The following is a 21250-nucleotide window of genomic DNA, read 5'->3' as shown; positions in this document are numbered from 1 at the left end:
CCAACTATAAATTAATATCATACTGAACTGCCGAAGAACATCAATCCTGTAGTATTTTTACATATTATCTATTACCTTGTTATAAATGAATCAATTAATACTTTGTACTCGTTATACAATTATAACTTATACTAGGTACTATACAAGTATCTATACTTACTATACTTATAAATACTATAATACCATATATTATGTATAATATTTTTATCAAAAAATAGTTCATAATAATCCGCAGTTATAATCTTATACATATAATAGTAAAAAGTAAAAGTGTGATTAAATTATAATATGTCTTTAAAGATAGACTTTAATTGTATTCCGAGTACAGTATTCAATACTTTTAGAATACAAAATCCCAAAAGTATTTTAGTAACGCTATATTAATTCTGGATACTTTTAAAATAATTTTTTTTATTTTAATATCTATCTATTGTTATACTTTTATTTTTATTATTTTAATGAAAATGTACAATATATACAACTTGTATGGACTTAGCGGATCCAGACCAAGATAACAGGGGGGGAGCGATTTTTAAAGGGCACACATTAATTTTGATAAAATATTTATTTAGGTACATAAATATTTTACTTTCCACAGTCTCGTACAAACCCCCCCCCCTTGATCCGCCACTGCTTAGAAATAATAGAACCTGATACCTGAGTGCTGACACAGTGTTTCCAGTGGGAATCGTTTTTCGTATGCATTAATTAATAAATAATTAGTAATTTAATTTGAACACTTCAATTAGGTACCTACCGTTTTAATGACGATTCGGGAGACATGTCTGAGGAATGAAATCAGAGATACTTTTAAAATCTAAAGCAACTTCCTCGGTTTTTTTTTCTTCCATTGATTGTCTAAATAGTCGCGCTTTTTTTTTTTTTTGTTCAATTCCCGAAACACGATTGTTGTCCTTATCACCGCCATCGCTCCACGCTTGATAGTTGATACCACAATATTATTTGAAATTTTGTATCAGACGTCAGCCATCGTGACAGGGAATTAAGAATATGATGTACGTTTAATATCTTATTCTTTTCACTGGATTTTACGCCGGACGCGAAAAGAGCCAACATCATGAACATTTCCATAAGCTTAGCGTCAAAGAAGACCAGACATGCCGTTCTGAAGCCTTCATCCAATCCGCCGATTATTTTTACTCCCGGTGAAAAAATTAGAGATCAAACAGGGTTCATGAGGTATAAACATTTGTTTTGTATATTACATAGACATTATTTTTTTTTGGTAAATTAATAATATTAAAATTTAAAAGAAGTATGAACTTTCTCATATCTTTACGAGTTATGATACAGTTAATTATATTGATATTTCAATATTAAACAAAAATAGTAGGAATCCTACTATTTGGGTTTTAAATATTATGTATTAAAATAATAGGTATCTGGAATTTTATTAAGTTATCATTATTATAAGAGAAAATTATATTAATGCTACTCTTTCTTCCTAAAATTTTTTATATTTTATCTAAACTATATTATTAGTAGGTATTTTATAGCTATTTTAATAAATTACATAAACTATTACTAATATAGAGGTCATGGAACTTATGTATCGGCGGGATCATTAAAAGCCACTGTTGCAGGAGTAGAACAGAATATTAATAAACTAGTCACAGTTAGTCCATTGCGGTGTCGATACAATGGAGAGATTGGTGATGTAATAATTGGCCGTATCACAGAATTGGTGCATAAACGTTGGAAAGTAGATATAAATGCTAGACTGGATGCTGTGCTATTGTTAACATCTATTCAATTACCGGGAGGAGAATTGGTAAGTTTTTTTTTTTTTAAATATGCTATAAAATGATATCATTAATTCTCAAAATTATGTTTATTTTATGTGTAGAGAAGAAGAGGTATGGAAGATGAACAATCAATGAGAAGTTACTTAAGCGAAGGTGACTTAATTAGCGCTGAAGTTCATTCTGTATTTGCTGATGGTTCTTTATCATTACATATGCGGAGTTTAAAGTATGGCAAGGTAAAAAATTGTATAATTGCACATTTTAACAAAACAGATATTTAATCTAAATTTTGTTTTAACAGTTAGGACAAGGAGTATTAGTAAAAGTACAATCTAATCTAATAAAACGTAGTAAAAATCATTTTCATAACTTGTCAGCTGGAGTTAGTGTTATACTTGGTAACAATGGTTATATTTGGATTGAACCAACAAATGACAATAAAGATCCGGTTGGGTTTGAAGTTGACCTTCAACAAGTATTTTTTTAATTAAATTAAATATATTATTTAATTATTAGAACAAAAATATCTAATATTATTAATTATTATATATTATTGTTTATAGGTTGTTGAAATTGGTGATAGACAAACAATATCTAGAGTCCGTAATGTAGTATTAGCATTATCTTATTATAAAATGCTTATTTATGATACAAGTATACAATATGCATTAGAAGAATCAAACAAATATACTGTAAGTATTAAGAGTAAAATATGAATAGAAAAGTTAATATCAAGTTTTAGTAAATAATATTTTCATAATTTCGAAACATGATCCTTCCCAAAATTGAACTAATGAAAAATATGTTGCATAGAATATGTATTTAATTAAAAAATAATAAATAAATTTTTCATCATGTCTTGCAACACTATTACACAGTTCATTACATCATAAACTATGTATGTCTTAAAAATATTACAATAGAATTTAATTGATTATTTTCAAATTTACTTTTGCAAGATATGTATCTAATTTTTAAACATATCAATAATTAAATAATAAAAAAAAACCATAATAGAAGCTTAAAAACTATTGTACACTTTGAAGAAAATATCCATTAGTAAAAAATAAATTACTAAGATTATCCTAAAATTAATATTTACAAGATAATTGAATGTAGATAAATATTTTCAATGTGTAACACAATACCTAATAAAAATGTGATTTATTTAAAAAAAAAAATCTAAATAACTTATTAAATTTTGATTTAAAATAATTTATTATTTGTGTTTTAATTATTATAAATGATTTTATCAATAATAAACCATAAAAAATTGAATCAAAGAAACATTTATTTATATGATTATAATATGTTTAATATAATTTTTATAATTTATTAAAGATTCTCAATATCACAATTTTTACTTATCTAATTTCTGATCTTAAAATATAAGCGTAAACCTAAAATCCAATTCCAATATTACTAAATCAAATTAACATTACATCATAATTCTATACTTTTGTCATTAATATTATTTAATATTATTAAACATCTATTATTATTAATTAATTACCATGTTGTAATGAAAAATTAATGTAATTGTATTTTACACTGCATTTCATTTATATTTTTTTGTGTGTTTAATAATAGTTCATTATGAAATTTAATATTCTTTAAGAATTATAAGGATCAGAGTATTAGCTAAGGATAAAATTTACCAAGTATGGTTAATATGAAAAATGTAAAACAAGCTTAGGAAATAAAAGATGATAAGAGCAATTTTAGTATTTTACACTAACAGTTACATTTTAATTTTCATTACTTAGATCTTTCAATTTTTACTATAACAATGACAAAGTCTTAAAATTCTGATTAAAGTACACAATAAACATCAAAAACAATTTAATTACAAGTAAATCTTATAAAGTATCAGCTTGTACTACTTCCATTCCAATTAATCAAGAATATCATGTACTTATACATTTATGTTAGTAAAATATGTAATAAACATTATTCATTTTTATTTGACATAATATTTCTATAAAAACCTGAATTATATCTATAATAATTAATATCAGCTCCCTTTGTTTTTTAGGTATCAGATTTATTAACCGCAGAAGCTTGTTATGATATTGTAAATCTTACACGCCATCGTTTACAAGCTATGGATGAATAATTAAGGAAAAATCATGAAGACTATAATCATTAATCATACAGCAGAGTTTTGAAGTATTTATTTTGATACTTTTACTTTTTATATGACAATAATATTAAATAAAAGTTTTATTTTGTGATATGTTTTCTAAAAAAATGTAATTATGAATTAAGTTCAATAAAAATTAAAAAAAAGTTAAATGTTTGACAATATTAAGTATAATAACTATACATTTTAAATTCCTCGATATACTGTCCCTTTGTCAGTTAATTTATATTGAAATTGTGTTGGTTTTTGGATTTGACATGAATGATTTCATGTGTGGGTACTCTGCCATTCAATATTACATATTATTTACTGAACATTCATTAAACAACAATTAAAAGCTCTTACATAAATGTCTAAATAATAAACAATAAATAAAATTGTTTAATGGACAATACAAACTGAAAAATGTTTTATCTTTTTCTTTTACAAATTCTTATTGAGCATTAGGCTAACATTACAATAAAACTTTTTTTTTATATTCTATAAAATACCAAAAAAGTATGCAATACCTAATTATTAGTAATTATAAATAAATATCAAATAATTGTGTTCCCATCTGTAGGTTTAATATTTCAGCTAAATTATTAGCCTATTAAATTAATAATTTAATAATAATATGTAAAAATTAAAAAAATGATTCAATTATACAAATATTAATTATTTCATTAAAATTAATGAAATCTAAAAACTATATTAATATTACATAAGTGAAAAAATAAAAACAATAAAATTGTGAGCGTAAAATTAACAATGATAAAGAAAATTATTTTCAGGAACTAAATGTTTTAATTAGAATGATTTACAAAAATCACTTCCAATTTTTAAAATTGATCGACAATACACTTATACAACTAGAATAACAAATTAATCGTATAAAGCTGTAAACAATAATAACATGTTAAAATATTTTTCTAAAAAAACAAAGGTTACCAAATGTCATGTATTTAAAAATATAATTATAATATTGTTGACTAGGTAACTACATTGTTTATTAAAATATTATGTACAAGGTGCAACATACAATATATAATTCTCATCTTTATAAAGAAAAGCATTATTACTCGTCTAGAAATATTAAAAAATAAAAATAGTTAATATTTTTATGGTACTTTATGAGCATTATATACAGGAAAATTTGTTACACTACAACTGTATATAACACTCGTTACAATAATTAATATTTAATTATGAAAAAAAAAAGAAATAAAGTTTATATTCTGTACGCTGAACATTACATATAAATGATGTACATTAAAAATTAAAAATCTAGGGTTGGATTCTGTTTCTCTCGGGTAATAACTACATAAATCAAACATATAAACTGCATACATAATTACTCAAATTTAATTTATAGTACAGTGAAAATTGATTTCACAAAAGTATTCACCATACTCATATTCCCTGTCAGACTGATATAGTAATTATTATGGATAATATATACAAAATAAATACTAAGTGCTATATCTTTGCTAGCTATAATGTCTATGACATACACAACAGAAATTCATTTATATTTGCACCCCCAATAAAGTCCATGGCGTTATTGTGTTGTAACATCGCTCTAAAGTACTTATCTAAATAAATTGGTGTTGTCAGCCGCTTATCAGTCTCGCTAATAAAAAATTTTAATTTAATTTTTACTGTGACATTTTATATTAATTCTCAATTAACTGTGACTTAACAAAATGAAAGTTATTTTATAAAATATAAACAACACATATGTAAAACTATATCCCCATGTCCGATGAGCGTGTCTTGGTAGTAAATAATATACTACTACATGAGCGCACACTTCTCCCGTATCTTACGGCCACGCATGGACTTTTTTTCAGGCTGTAGAGATATGTTTCTATTCTTCTCCAGATTGAGAAGCTCCTGAAACAGCTCCTTGACATTATGGTTGGTCTTGGCTGATGTCTCCATGAAATGACAGCCCCACCGTCTAGCCTCAGCGTCACCTTCTTCAGCTGAAACCTCTCGAGTGTCATTCTCATCACATTTATTGCCAACCAACATAATTGGTATTGATGGTAGCTCCGATGCACCTTTCGTCTCTTTGATTACCTATCAACAATTTATAATTTTAATCACAAATAATGTTTCTTGGTTTGCTATTTATAATAAACTGACTATTACTTAACTTATTTGTAGAACAATGCTAAACTAGCTACAAATTCAATTTATTATGGATTCAGAATATATACATTTTTCACTTTTGTTCAAAAAATGATTTGTAACAAATTGTATACTTGACGTTGGGTTATGTTTCTAAGTTTTAACCTTAATGTTATCTATAAATTTCTCTTTATTTATATATAATATATATATATATATATATAAATATTATAATACAAAATTATTATATAAATAATTGTTGTTATAATTTACAACTAATTGTGTTCAAAGTAAACATGAAATAAATTAAAAATAATTGGTATCTATTCAGAACTATCTCAGATGGCTAGAATGCCAGATGTTTCTACACAATATTTTAAAATAATGTATAATACAAATATTCATACAATGCTATATGCATATATGAATACCATGGACTAAGATATCTTAGTCCGTGATGAATACAATATAAAATATTAAGAAATTATATAAATAACAAATAACTTGATTTATAAATTTTGTGTTTAATAATATATCATGCATATTTCAACTTTGAGATTTTCTAATTTGATAAATGATAACCTACAACCTACCTATCTACTTAATAACAATAACTAATTTTAAATGTTGTGAATAATTAAGTATGCTTTAATATATTTTAAATTTGTTACATTTTCTATTAATATTATTAAATTAAGTACTTATTGAATTATGTTAATTATTGATCACGTATTCACGTTATTAGTAAGTTTATATAAACATTAAGGAAAATATTGGTATTTACATTGAGTAAAGAATATTTTTTTTATTCTGATGTTAACAATGGTCAATGGATAAATGTATTATAATGCCACAAGTTTAGTACACACATTTTTTTTATTATACTAGGAATAAATAAATAAATATCTAGAATCACAGAAGCATAACAAAATATATCAGTAGTTACCTGTTAGTTTAAAAAAAATACTCCCATACACTAAAATAACATAAATTGTCTGGAGTGAATTATATGTGAATCTATTATTGTCCGTAGACTTACGTGCTACGTGCAAAAATACATTAACCGTATAGTAAAATTTTCCTACCCATATACGATATACTCATAATAATATGTACCTAAACATTCCCGTCTGCCTACCTCGAATAACAAATTGTTCAAACAACATTTATCGACAGTGTTGTTTTCCTGCGGGGACGAGAAATAAAAGCAACCGAAAACCTTTCAACCCCCTCTCCCCCCCCATAACACTTTAATACAATCGATAAATATACACCAGTTTTTATTTCCTAGTTCCCATCTATATGGCTATATCATATTATAGACATGTACACTGTTTGCAGTATTTTGTAAAAAAAATATTGGAATAAAATTATTGGACTTGGACGTATTGTACCGTGTTAATCTATCTAAATGATTTCGGCCAACATATATAATATTGTTTGGTGAGTGGTCGTACCTATATATATTTACACAACGAGGACCAAATGATAGCTTGAAACCACGTTCATGGGAAATGTATATATTACTGCATAAATATATCTGCATTTTATAGTTACCACGACAACAACGGGTGGTTGACTTATAAATTAGGTGACATAACGATATGAAACCGCAGCTTGGTTAATATCGATTCTCAAAATACCTAAATATATTGGACATAGTATTATAATGTAGGTATATACCTACGAACTATACCTATCAAAAAATTATACATTTATACATATAAAGTTGTTTAAGCATATGCCTACCTTAACATGGCTGTTATTGAATGGCCAAACAAACCAATTAACCTTACTACGCTATTAATTATCGGCGAGAAAAATATTAATTATTTCGGTTAGCCAGTTATTTTATTGCCGTAGTGTATTATCTATAATAATATTATAATATTATACATCGCAATCGGCAAACGCCATGCACGCCTACACTTAGATATAGTTCGAAATGTCCCAATTGTCAACAAAATAACGTTGAAGACGTATAAACTGAGATAAACACACTGCACAAAACTGCTGTTCATTTTGAAATTTTGAATACAACGATTTATTATCGATAGTGGCGCTGATTACTATAAGCAAGTGTTGTGCATGGAATACCTTATTTAGATGGGACCGAGACAAACAATGGTTTGTAAACCCGTACTTCGTAGTAAGTATATACATTTACAAGCTAAATAAATTATGGATATTTGGATATAACTATATAAATGCATAGTCTCGTATTTTAATGTAAAAAATTCATCGTTTGTGAGTACAGAAGTGTACATCCTCTTTTTAAATTTTAATTATGTAATATACTATTTGTAACTGACAACTCAGCCAATAATTCATGCAGATTAGAAATATATTATTTAGATCTTGAAAAAAGTTTCGATGTATTGAGTTTTCATTGATATGCGTTTATAAAGTGAAAATGCTAAGATTTTCAATTTTAGAAAAAGTTTTTAATAAAAATTCGATCTGGTTGGTACTTAAAGGGTAAAGGGTTAAATATTAAAAAAATCCCAGTATTTATTAAAATAATGAAAAAACAAAAAAAAACAGAAATTTTTACGCAAAACCAATTTTTGGAAAAATGGATTTTGTTTTTTATTGTAACTCAAAAACGAAAAATCGTAATTACCTACTTGACATTTTCAAAAAATATCATTATTTTGTATACATATGAAAATGTTATACAGGTGTTATCCGTTATCCATAGATCCATTAAATACATATGACACTTATTATTTAAGAAAACTACAAAAATTATGTTTCTATTATTTTTACCACCATACATTTTTAATTTTATACTTTGAAGTAGTAAGTAGTTATAGTTGAAATCGTATTTTGGACAACTTAATAGTTATAACTAGGGCTGGGAATGTAACACCATAATATAAAGCCCTAAAATTTCTAAATAATGCAGTAAAAAGATGCAGATAAATAGTTTTAATTTTAATACATTTAGTATAAATTTTAAATAATATTTGATTAAATTAATTAATAAAAATAACTTGTAAGATGTCAGATGTCAGTGTTGATTTTATTGCTATGACAGATTATTAAACAGATTAATATATTATAGTATTTTTTAATATACTTTGCCACGCTGTCAATCGCAAACTCGTTACCTAAGTTAAAATATATATATATATATATATAAATTTATATAACACACGCATATTTCATGTTTGAATTTTGGACCCAAAAACTCCAATAATGCCTATAAAATTAAGAATTTAATAATGTATCATTGTATAATATGATGATAATCGGTTCTGAGCGAAGACTGTCTAATTTTATGGTAACCAAAATTGCTAAACAATATTATAATATTAATAACAAATATTCGTATTCGTTTGCTCCCGCGTTTATTTTAAATAGTATTGAAAATGTTCAATTATGACCTCCCAAAAATACCAACTAGAATATTCTAGATCCAATTTTTATTACTACAAACCTCTCTTGGAGTTGATAATCGGAGCATTTTTCTACTAGAAAAAGTGTTTTCACAAAAATAAATAAAAAAAACACCCATTATTGTAAAATCAATACATTCTTCGCTCCACTGAGAATCTAAGCTAATAATTCGTATACCTACGTACCAGCTACATCGCTGTCATGAATTTTATTTATTATCCCTACCTTATTCTCAAATTTCATTTCATATTAAATAAAAACAATAGTAATCCATCATTTTGGTTAGTTCTACAGTGTATTCAATAGGATGGATGTAGGTATAATTCAAATGGAAAAAATGCATTAGTCGATAATTTAATGTGCAAAGGAAAAATGAAATATTTGTTTCATTTCAAAAGAAACTTCATTAAATTATTGTATTTAATAAATTGTTTATTCATTAAATTAAAGAATTAACGATTAATATATATTTTTTTTTTTTAATGTTAATGATTGAGTTAATTTATTTAATTTGTTTTTATATTATCACCAAATGTTCATAAAGGATTTGTTAATGTGTAATCAATAATTATCATTATTATTATTCAAGTTCATTACATTTTAATATTTTTGAATATCAATTTTTTTGAATCACTAAAAATGAAATACCATACAGTAACAATATTCCGCCTAATTAGTTTATTTTATTTAAAAGACAATAATAGACCGTACCAAATTTCCGTTTGCCAAATCACTAATGGAATTTTAATTTTTATACTAAGGGCGTGGCAAATATCATAGCGACTATCTTATAAACATGTACAATCAAAATGTAGAATCAGAAAATAAAAACTAAAAAACTAACGAAAAATACAAACATTATATTATATTACAATCAAAGTGAAAATGTAAACTCATATTTTCATATGGCAAACATTTAAATAATTTACTATTCAATAAAAGTATCAACATAAGCAATTGATAAAATAATGATTAAAACTTATAAGACAGCTTATAGATTATATTCCGATATTCGTTTAATATTATTATTATTATTATTATTATTACGTTTACTTGACATTCTGAATGTTAAATTCACAATTATTCATTTATCCTGTTTCAGTATCTATACTCGTGTAAGCAGTTCACCGGGCACGCAGTATTTTATAAATGTATTGGTGTTGAACAGGTATTTAGTACTATAACACTATGATCATACTGCACGAGGGTGTGGTATAGACTTGAGCCAAAATGTATGTCTAACAATAATGTATAGAAAAACGAACGATTTTCGTTTTAATGTAGGTATCTACTTAATGAGTTTACGAGCATAAATAAAATAATGTTAATTTTATCGATTACCATTGGTCGAGGAACTCATTTCTACGTGCACCGCGCAGTCACGCGTGTTGAAATAATACGATTCGCTTGGCATTGGCATTTTCCCGCACGCCGCATTATCCTATATTACTGCAGTGTATAACGTAATAATAATATAGGTTTATAGGTATATTATAAGTTCTAACATTGTATAATATTAATAATAATAATAGTTAACACTTTACGTGCAGTTTACCTATTTCCTACTTTTCAAGATTGGTATAACATTATAATATGGAGTATTTACACGGTTAGACTCGCACCGAAATCGTACATATTGGCGTGGTACAACGATAACGATCCAGCAAATGCGTCTGACCTACATCGTGTGTACGATTATTATGATATAATATACTGTATAATCGTGTGAGCATACACAAAGGGACTGGTGTATTTAATATTATGTATAATGGCATATTATGTACCTACCGAATTGATTTCACGCTAAAACAAAAATCACACACCTACGCTTACATTCAGGTACCTAGAGTACATCGAAGATGTCATAATTATTTTTGATTAATTTTGTATTCGATAATGTAATCATCGATATCTATATATTATTATGTTTTATTTACTAGATATAGTATCCTCGAAAACTTAGATCAACACGACTAAAACAGTCCACTACAGTAGTGCAGAAAAACGGTAAATTACTCATCAAAGAAGAATCGAGCTTGTGGAAACCCCGGTGGTACTTAATAGGTATAATATGTGACTATGTCGAACACCTCGGTATTAGACGGCGGGAAAACCGATTGATCGAAAAATCGAACGCGGAACGACCAGGTGGATACCAAGTAAAGACCGGCGACGATTATATTTTCCTAGGATAGAAGACAGATGCATCACATCTCCTTCGTGTTTCCTGTAGTGTTTTTGCACAGTAATTTTGTTTCGTCAAATCATACTTTTGATACCTTACATACCAGATGGCAACATTACTAACTCAAATAATCGTTACCTTAATTTGTTAACCTAACCAAACGAAACCGTGAAGTCGAAATCTCCAAGCTTTTTCTAAACTTGTTAAAGCTATAAATTTAAAAATAAGTCCAATTGACGAATTCTGATGGCGCCGTTATTCTGAACTCGTTGAAATACGCGTGTTTAATGATACAATACATTTGAAAATCGTGAGAGGCGTGATAAACTTAATTTAGGCCATGGAGTTTCCACATATATATATATAGAGAGAGAGAGAGAGAGAGAGAGAGAGAGAGAGAGCGATATCGTTCATTGACACCTGGGGGCAAATCGTAAACACTATATGAATTATATGATACTATATATTTTATTTTTATTGGTTATTTTTCTCTCGTTTATCGCCTGAAAAAATGAATCCGTAAACTTGTTAAGGAACCTTGTTTTCTATTACAGCAACTTTACAGAACGCAGGACAGTATAACGACAATTAAAAGTATACAGTGATAGCTCGGAAGACTGAGAAAATCTCGTAGCTTAGCCTTTTGGTATTACCTATGAGTTAGTTGAATGGACGACTGTCGACCTGTATGCAATAGATTTATATATATAATTGTCTTTAGTTTTAATTTTAGAATTTAAAACTGTATAAACTTGTACACTAATTAATTACTTTAATAGTTGAATTAACCTAACTAGAGTCATTTGTTTAGGAATTTTAAAGCTTCCACAGCAATTGTTATCTATTAAAAAATAATATTGACGAATAAAATGTGTGAAAAGCTTATTAGATTCTTTAGCTCATTCGCTCCTCATGTATTGACATCGTTATATTATCAATAAGAGTGATCAGTGGTAATACGATTTTTACTCTGAAATTTTTACCTATTCCATCCCCGCCAGTAACTACCTATACCTATTAATATAATATACACATTGTCGCCTAAAACATTTTGGTTCAATCTTTTGAGATGTTCAACTTTTCCACGAAATCGACTTTTACGTTTACCACCAGTATAATAATATATTATGTACATCCATTTTCACTACAGCGAATTTCAGTTTTTAGACTTTGATAACGAATATATTATTATATAAAAATATGTGGAGTTATTGATTGTCGAAGATGATTTTAAAAATAACTTTAAATCTAACTAAAATCGATTATTAATAAAAAAATATTAAAAAAAAAAAACACATTCAAGTAATATACTTGCAGAATTAAATAAAAATTGAGAATTTTATAATATTATTATAGTTTGTGAAAAAGTTATTTACGCGCGGTCTATTATTATAACTTATGAGTTATTGTAACACGGGTCACGAAAACCTAAGAACTGACATTTTTCACTGTGGAAAATTAAAATATATGTATACTTATGCCATACTATACTGACACGGTACGAAAAGATCGAATTTGGCGGAAAACGGCGACACCCTTTCCGTTTTGTCCCACACCTATAACCCACAGCGACGCGGCACCCGCGTAATAACATACAACGGTATAGCGCTATAACGCGCGTACGCACCTGCCATATCGGCCGGAGTTCCTCGAGCGACTGCCTGGACGTGCACGAGTACACCAATATGAACGCGTGGCCCTTGGACATGGACAACCGCTGCATGGCGGGGAACTGATGCGACCCCGTCGTGTCGGTGATCTGTAGCGTGCAAATGTTCTTGTTGCAGCTGATCACCTGTCGGTATGTGTCCTCGATGGTCGGTATGTACGATTCGCGGAACGTGCCCTTGACAAACCGGAGCACCAGCGAGCTTTTTCCCACGCCGCCCGCCCCGAAAACCACCACTCGGTAATCGTTGCTCTGTTCCGGCATTACGGCGTCGTGTCACGGCTACTGCAGCAGGCTATTATACGTGCTGGGCCTATACAATTATATAGACAAAAAAATTATTATTATTATTATTATTATTCATTATGAATATTTTGGTAGAATATGATTTTTTTTTTAAATTTATAAAGATATTTAAAAATCATGATTTTCTCAAATATTTATGTAATAATGAAAAATAATGTATTTCAAAAGAAAATTTTACCACAGCAAATCATTTAGTAGATAATTTAAAATCAAAATTCAAACGTATAGTTTTTGAGTTATCTATTTAACTTTATATACAAAGGGTGTAATAACTCAACGATTATAGGTTCAGAAGATATAATACCTATGGTTATTTGAACGTTATAGTAACTAATATTAATCTATCGATGTTAATATACATATATATTTAATGGTCTAAGTATAATAAATACTAGATTCCATAATAGATCTATTTATTAAACGGTATATAATAAGTATCTAATATTATAAAATGCGTTGTAGTTGGTTTTATCGTCGTACGTAATTTATCTCGTATAAGTATTACACCTAAATGCGCTATATCCAATTTGTAAAGACCAATATATCATAACGTTTACTTTATGACAACAAAAAAGGATTATAGCCTATAGGTATACAAGATACGGTCACTTATTCGTCCGTTTTGATCAATATCAGTCTATACATCTGAATGAACCACGTTTTCCTTTTTGGATTTTTTATTGTTTTACCTCGTATTATATAACCGTAGATGGCAAACCATCAATTGCATCGAAATACGAATGGTCGTCACTGGGTCAAACTCGATGTTTCCGATAAATTCTACGTCTCTCAATAGAAACCAAAAATCATGAAATTTCTCTGCAGTGATATAAGTTTCCAATTTTTGATTAAAATATTAATTACCGAGATTGATGAAGTCACCTTTAGATATAAATAAATGTATTTACTAAAGGCTTGTGGACTTATACTAATCTATAAAAATCAATAACATAATAATCAAATTACATCAGCATGCATATTACAATGTCGCCTAAAATATAAATATCAAACAAATATATTAAACATAATTTATCTAGGCACCTAAAATATTATCAATCATAAAAAAATTAAATTATATATTATCAGATTTACATACCTATATGAGGTAATGAGGTATACTGCAGATATTATAGTGTATGAGTAGGTAAGTACTTGCTCGGTATTTATTTTGTATATAATACAATTCTAAGATGAACTTCTAATTTTAAGATAAATCATAAGAAAAATATCAATTACTTGAGTTTCTAAAAATTATATATACCTAGGCAATACTCACATTTAGTGGTAATTTATACAGATAGCTAGACAATAGTATCATAAGTAATGAATTATCATCTTATTTTAAAATTAATAGGTTTATAATTCAATAAAAAAACTAAGTTAAAAGTTTTGACATGTACTTTTTCATACGCAACTTGAAAGTTATTAGGACTCAATCATGAAAAAATGTAATCAAAGGAATTTTAAATAAATACCTCTAATGCATAAATATTATGTAGGTAACTAATAGGTAATTTCATCAATATATTCTTTTAAGTAGGTATTTGAGTATTTCTAAATATACTTTCACAGTTCACTATTCAAATGTAATAAATCGCATTAAATATTCGCCCACTAAGATAGTTTACAATATATTGAATTATTTGATAATAATTATGTAGAAACAAAAATATGCGATGAATTATGATGTATATTTTATTCTCGATCAGTTTAAGTCCAATATTAAATCACACTCATTGTTAATACATTTTAAAAATGTATAATTTTAAAATGAAATTTATATTTTTGTCAGTTTTGTGTAATGCGTAATGACCGATAATCAATAAATAATGTCGGATCAAGATTAAAATTATTTATAAATAAGGTGTATGGTTCTTCGGTATTAAGTAAATAGTAATCAAAAATAATTCTCTTTCTTGATCGATATGTTTAAAATTCTTCCTATTATAGTAACGCTGTTGTCAAAGTCAGTTGAATGATTTATTTAAAGTAAATCTATTGGTCCATTAAAGTAAATCGTTTTTCTTTTATACAATGTAAATATTTAAATATTCTGCATCAGTTTTATAAAATAAAAATGTAAAAAGTTTACTTATTCTCTGAATACAACAGATTTAGTATCCGAATAAAATTCAAAAAGTAATGATGTGTTTATATGCTGCGAACCTAGCATATCCTATTATAGTTAATTATTTTAACGTTTTACTGTAAACTTTATCATAGAGATATTAATTTTCAATTCGATTCCGATCACCAATGTTCGTGTATATCTATAGAGTAAATTTCAATTAAAACGATATAAGTAATCTTGTGCATTTTAATATAATATATAATATATAAACTACAATGATAAAAAGGCAAATTAATTGTAATACAATAATTTTATTTAATGTAAAGCAAAGAGCACAATATTATTCAAATTTGTATAGGCATTGTATATTATACTAATCGTATTGTTAAGAATTAATATATATATATGAATTTACGCCTTTTTTTAAAGAGGATACGAAATTGTCGAGTTAATATTAATCATTCAATGTTCAAATTAATAAAATAGTATAAAAATTTGAAATAAACTGCTAAAAATCGTTTAGGTTAAGCCGCCTAAATTGTTTTATCGACAAACGACCAGAGCCACACACAGGAAACAAAGAGAAAGCCAGAAAATATTCCACTATAAAGTCTAGAAGCGTTGTTTTTTCTTTTTGTTTACAAAGAATGTACTGAAAGTTCGCAGTTTGTTGTTTTCCAGTAACCCATCCACTCGTAAACCTATTCATTCATCCATTCAGGTAAACTTTCATCAAAATCTGTCAACCTTTTAAATAGGTTATAGACGGCTCATAAAATAAACAAACAAAATGTGGGTCACAAAATTTAAAAAAAAACCACGTCCATATCGCACCGATATAATATATTGTATAAAGGTGTAAGCGTGATAAGGAATTATTCATATTTTTATTTTTCCTATACTTAGAACAGGACTTTACATTCAGCTATTTATCATTAAACAAAAAGCGCGCATGACAATGATAATAATAATACTGGTATATGCGTGTATTACGAACAAATGCAAAATCGTGGAATCCTCGAAATTATGATATTGCCAGAACGACACACAGATGCGTGCTATATAATTATTTTTAAAATAATTTCTCTGAATAAAATTTACCGACGACACGGTCGTCAAACAGTAAAGTATGCACCAGCAGATGTACCGCCATTGTTCGTCCGGAAACGTCTAATCGCGATTAGGATTTTGGCCGTTGACACATGCTAGAGTACACTTCTCGTTATCATGTGAATTATCTGTGAAATCGGTCAACCCCGAGAGTCGCAGGACCTCCGTAGAAACCGTACACTCAAACTACAAGACGTAAACTTGCGTAACGTAATACGTAAAACAATATAAGATTGTCACTGTGCATACGTCATTACGATAAAATTGTAAGTTTACTGTACATCGTATTCGCTACTGCGGTCGGTCGACGAAATCCAACGCTTATTTCGTGTTGGCCGGCCGTAAATCGCACGAAACCCATTCGAAGTATGCGCAGTTAACGTTCACATGGTGATTACCATACGTGACGTACGCAGTGGCGTTATAACACACGTAATGTTGCACGGGTAATGTGTGTATTATAATACGTTGTATGCATATAATACCGCGTAGCTCGTGTAGGTATGCACAGAACATTTGAACGCCACGCACGGGCTATATTATATTATTATGTTATACATGTACATGCACACGTGTATCGATCGTTTTCGCAACACACAACACTACACATTATAATAAAGTAAAGAGCAAAGAGACGTATCATCGCATTTGGTGCAGGTACGCCTGTAACAACATTCACCACTCGTGTTGGAATATAATACGCACGCTCGTGTCGTCGTACACACATACACCATTCGTATTACGCCGTAATAATTAATAATACGATATCGTCATGATCGTGTGATGGGCTGGTCGGAAATCGCGTGTTTCGGGTTTGGCGGCGGTTTGCGACCTACCTATTTTTATGGCGGGCGACAGAAAAACGAAACGCGTCTACCACTCTTCACACACGACATGACATTATAAGACATTATAATCACTGACCTGCGATCACACGTCTCGGGCTCTGCGGCCCCACTCGCGTCCTCTTAAGACGACGATCGGACGCGAACCTTGGGCGGGCGCACCGCGGCCGTATCGCTATAATCACAGATGTTCTCCGTGTCCGCTATCGTCGTCGTCGTCGTCGTCGTATTCGTCGTATTCGTCGTCGTCGTCGCCGCTGCCGCCGTCAACGTCACCTTCGTCGTCGGTCTCGTCGTGATGCCGACGTCCGCCGTAGCAGCAGCTGCCGCGGTGGCCGCGGAATCGGTCGTATCAGTCGTCGTCTCGGTCGCCGCGGCCAACGCCGCCACGTCCATAACCCCGAACGCAATAGCTATGGTCGGCGCGCGGCGAGACGATGGACGGACGGACGCGCGACGAGTACGGTGCACGCGCCGGTGACGGATGTGACTGCGCGACGAGGACGGGCGCGCGGACTGGGCGCGCGCGGATCGAACGCCGGCGGCCGCGTACGATATTACCACGGCGACGACGGCGATGTATAATTATTGTTGTTATAATATTATTTATGTTTCCTCCGTCGCCCCGACGCCGAATGACGAGATGGCGTGCGCTCGTGCAAACGACAAATTATCACACGATCCGCTGTAGTACTGTACACTATTAGGTGTGACTGTACAGTACGTGCACTATACGGCCGACGGTTCGCCGTCCCCTCTCAGCATCAGTCGGCGCACTTGTACCGTATACGTATGTCATCCGACGTGTCGCATCAACTCAAACACAACACGTTATCGGACTACGCGTGTTTGGTGGTCGAACTCTCGAGCGATATATTTTGAAATAAATAAACCGTAATAATATTATAACTGCAACGGCGGTAGTAATAATAATAATAATAATGATAATAGTAATAGTAGCGAGCACACGACGGTAGGAGCGCGACGCGGCGGCGGCGGCGGTCGTCGTCGTCCTAGTTCGGGGGTTGCCGACGGATTTTATTTCGTTATTATTATTTTAGATTTTTTCCTCTCTCTTCGCGTTTAACGTTCGCGTCGCCCGTGTGTGTGCGTCGCGCATCGGTTGATCAATACAAAGACGTAGTCCGAGGCAGCAGTAGACGTGGGGGTGAAATTGTGTGTGTGTGTGTGTGTGTGTGTGTGTGTGTGGGTGGTCGGGGGTTGGAATGAACGATATCATACGGGGGTTAAACGGGTACGCCGAAACACCCGACTCCGCCGCCTGTTCGACCCGGTCAACGGCGTATACATAATAATGTAATATGTATATAACATGTACATATATTATGCTGCACAGGGTGAATCGCCGGACACGTTCGCCCGCCGTTACGGACTTTTCACTATGTTAATATTGAATGTTTTTGCATTTTTAAATAGCTCGTGTCAACGAGCACGAAGACTACATTTTCGAGCACAAATTATTTATGGCGTACAGACTTTTCGGCCGTGATGGAGTTATTAATCGTTTATTCTTCAAACGAAATGAACGCCATATCCTCGCCCATTCTCGCGCTTATATTATGCTTCTGTGCATCGTATTTAAAATGATTAAAAATTGAATAGGAGTAACGCTATACCTGTTTATGTCTATTTGGCTAAGCATGACTGCGATTGACATAAAATCATAACATCATATTAATATTGATATTTAATTCCCTACGCGTCAAAATAATTATAAAAAAAAAATACCCTGCCAAACGATTCGCAGTAAAAATAAGACACGAAAACAATGGGATAGTCACAAGACTGCACTCTCCTTGAACATGCACTTTTATATATCATAATATGCCATATTCATAAAATAGATATGGAATTCTAAACTATTCCAAAATCGAAATTTAAAATAAATACACACGCGTATAAGGATTAACTGAGTGGAGGTGAACGCGGTCGGAAAACTACCCTGTACACACAGGCTACGTGACGTCACGGCAGTAGGAACAGCAGCAGCAGTAGCAGTGTCAATGATATTATGCGCTTGCGCTCGCCCGCCCGCGACTCCAGTGGCGGTTGTATTATTACGATACACGCATAATATAGTAGCCGTGCCGACGCCGCCGCGAAACAGGCGATCCTCCACGGCCATTAATGGAGACGAAAATCCTCCCGTTTCGCCCGCCGCCCATCACATCATCCGCGGCGGCGCGTCGCGTGAATATCGTACACCTACGATATAGGTAATATTATTTTTCGCCGAAAAACGAAAAAGCTCTTTGAACGAACGCCACCCCGCACGAGTACTATGTACGCACTGCTGTATCCCCATTGATGAATTTTTTCACGAGTGCGTGGGTTTTTCACGCTGAACGTAAATAATATGTAATTTTATGCGAAAAAAAAAATAAGTTCGTACAAAGTATAATATTTTATACTATCGTCGTTGTCGCCGTCCTCGAGACTACTATAATATATAATATATACTACGGTACTCCTTGCGAGGGTGTTTCTAAGTTATCCGTCCGTTAAATCTATTGTCGATCATAACCGTTTAATAATGTATAATACTATGATCGATAATTATTAAAAATATTTTTCAAGTAAATAGTAGATCTACATATTCTATTAAATGCTTTGTATTTTATACACCTATTAACACTGGTACATTATATCGACAATATCATAGTTATTCCGCGGGGAGTATAAATATGGATTTTTCCATCACCGTATCTATCGAATAATCTATTCTACAATTTATTCTCGTTACTATAGTTGCTTTCGTTCGCTCATTTGTTTTTGTTTTCAGTACACTCAATACTTAGTTCTTATTTCTTTTATTAATCATGTGCTAAGGATTCGACAGCGATGGTTATTAGTCTTCTTTAAGACTAGGTGTACGGGTTTTAAGTAGATAAAACAGAACAAAATTACTTACGATTTTTCACTCGAGTTTACATTACGAAATAATATACATAGTATATTTTGCTTCGGTTTTTGTTATTATGTACATAATAAAAATTTTAAAAACGAATGTTGAGTTACAATTTTTTGTAAATACTTTATGTTTTTATTACATATTTTGGAAAAAATAACTGTATAAATATTCATACATTTTGATTTATTTATTACATAAAAATCCGTGCCCTAATAATAATATTATTGGGTACGTAGGCATACAACAATAATTATTATTATGATATTATGACACGCATCCGTCTGACCTCGCTGACGCAAGTGTACCGAGTTTGACTATGCATTACGCCGTGTGACGAAAAAAATACGTCAACAATTTATTATAATGTATATGTACTTTATTTTATGTAAATCGAATATTTTGTTTGAAACCATCACTCTATAACTTTATTTCGTGGCTCTTACGATTTTTCTTGATTTTATTGAACTGTAAGAGTAAATAAAAAATATATTATTAAATACCTACTTTATTCACAGGGGCGTGTTTAAGGGAGAGACCCATGGGGTCTGTGCCCCCTCCCCATTCACCGTATTTTATACTTATTTTTATTATGTAATATATTTTACAACTCTACGCCACATGTACACAAATTTAAACTTTTTGTCCGTGCCCCACCCCCCATAAGACGTTTCTAAATACGCCCCTGTTTATGCATTTAACGCTGAAT

The 21250-nt window shown here is 30.4% G+C and overlaps 2 protein-coding genes across 3 annotated transcripts; one reads left to right on the top strand and one right to left on the bottom strand.

Moving 5' to 3' along the window:
• The first annotated feature begins 946 nt into the window (after nt 1-946).
• On the top strand, nt 947-4154 carry LOC113552188 (exosome complex component RRP4). Its single transcript, XM_026954928.1, has 6 exons — nt 947-1200; nt 1555-1792; nt 1868-2002; nt 2068-2241; nt 2330-2458; nt 3802-4154. The coding sequence occupies exons 1-6, from the start codon at nt 1079-1081 to the stop codon at nt 3880-3882; spliced, it is 879 nt and encodes a 292-aa protein (XP_026810729.1). The 5' UTR covers nt 947-1078; the 3' UTR covers nt 3883-4154.
• Nucleotides 4155-4894: 740 nt separating this feature from the next.
• On the bottom strand, nt 4895-18644 carry LOC113552387 (GTP-binding protein Di-Ras2). 2 transcript variants are annotated; one of them, XM_026955265.1, is made up of 3 exons: nt 16759-17164; nt 13239-13593; nt 4895-5973 (listed from the first exon to the last, which is right to left on the bottom strand). In XM_026955265.1, exons 2-3 carry the CDS (start codon nt 13542-13544, stop codon nt 5686-5688), a joined length of 594 nt encoding a protein of 197 aa, XP_026811066.1. In that variant the 5' UTR covers nt 13545-13593; nt 16759-17164; the 3' UTR covers nt 4895-5685. The 2 variants fall into 2 exon arrangements, with proteins under 2 accessions (XP_026811066.1, XP_026811065.1); XM_026955264.1 differs by lacking the exon at nt 16759-17164 and adding an exon at nt 17692-18644 and having other exon boundaries at nt 4897-5973.
• Between the last annotated feature and the right edge of the window lie 2606 nt (nt 18645-21250).

Source organism: Rhopalosiphum maidis, chromosome 2 (genome assembly GCF_003676215.2).
Source record: "Rhopalosiphum maidis isolate BTI-1 chromosome 2, ASM367621v3, whole genome shotgun sequence".
NCBI lineage: Eukaryota > Metazoa > Arthropoda > Insecta > Hemiptera > Aphididae > Rhopalosiphum > Rhopalosiphum maidis.
This window is presented reverse-complemented; position numbering and strand designations above follow the sequence as displayed.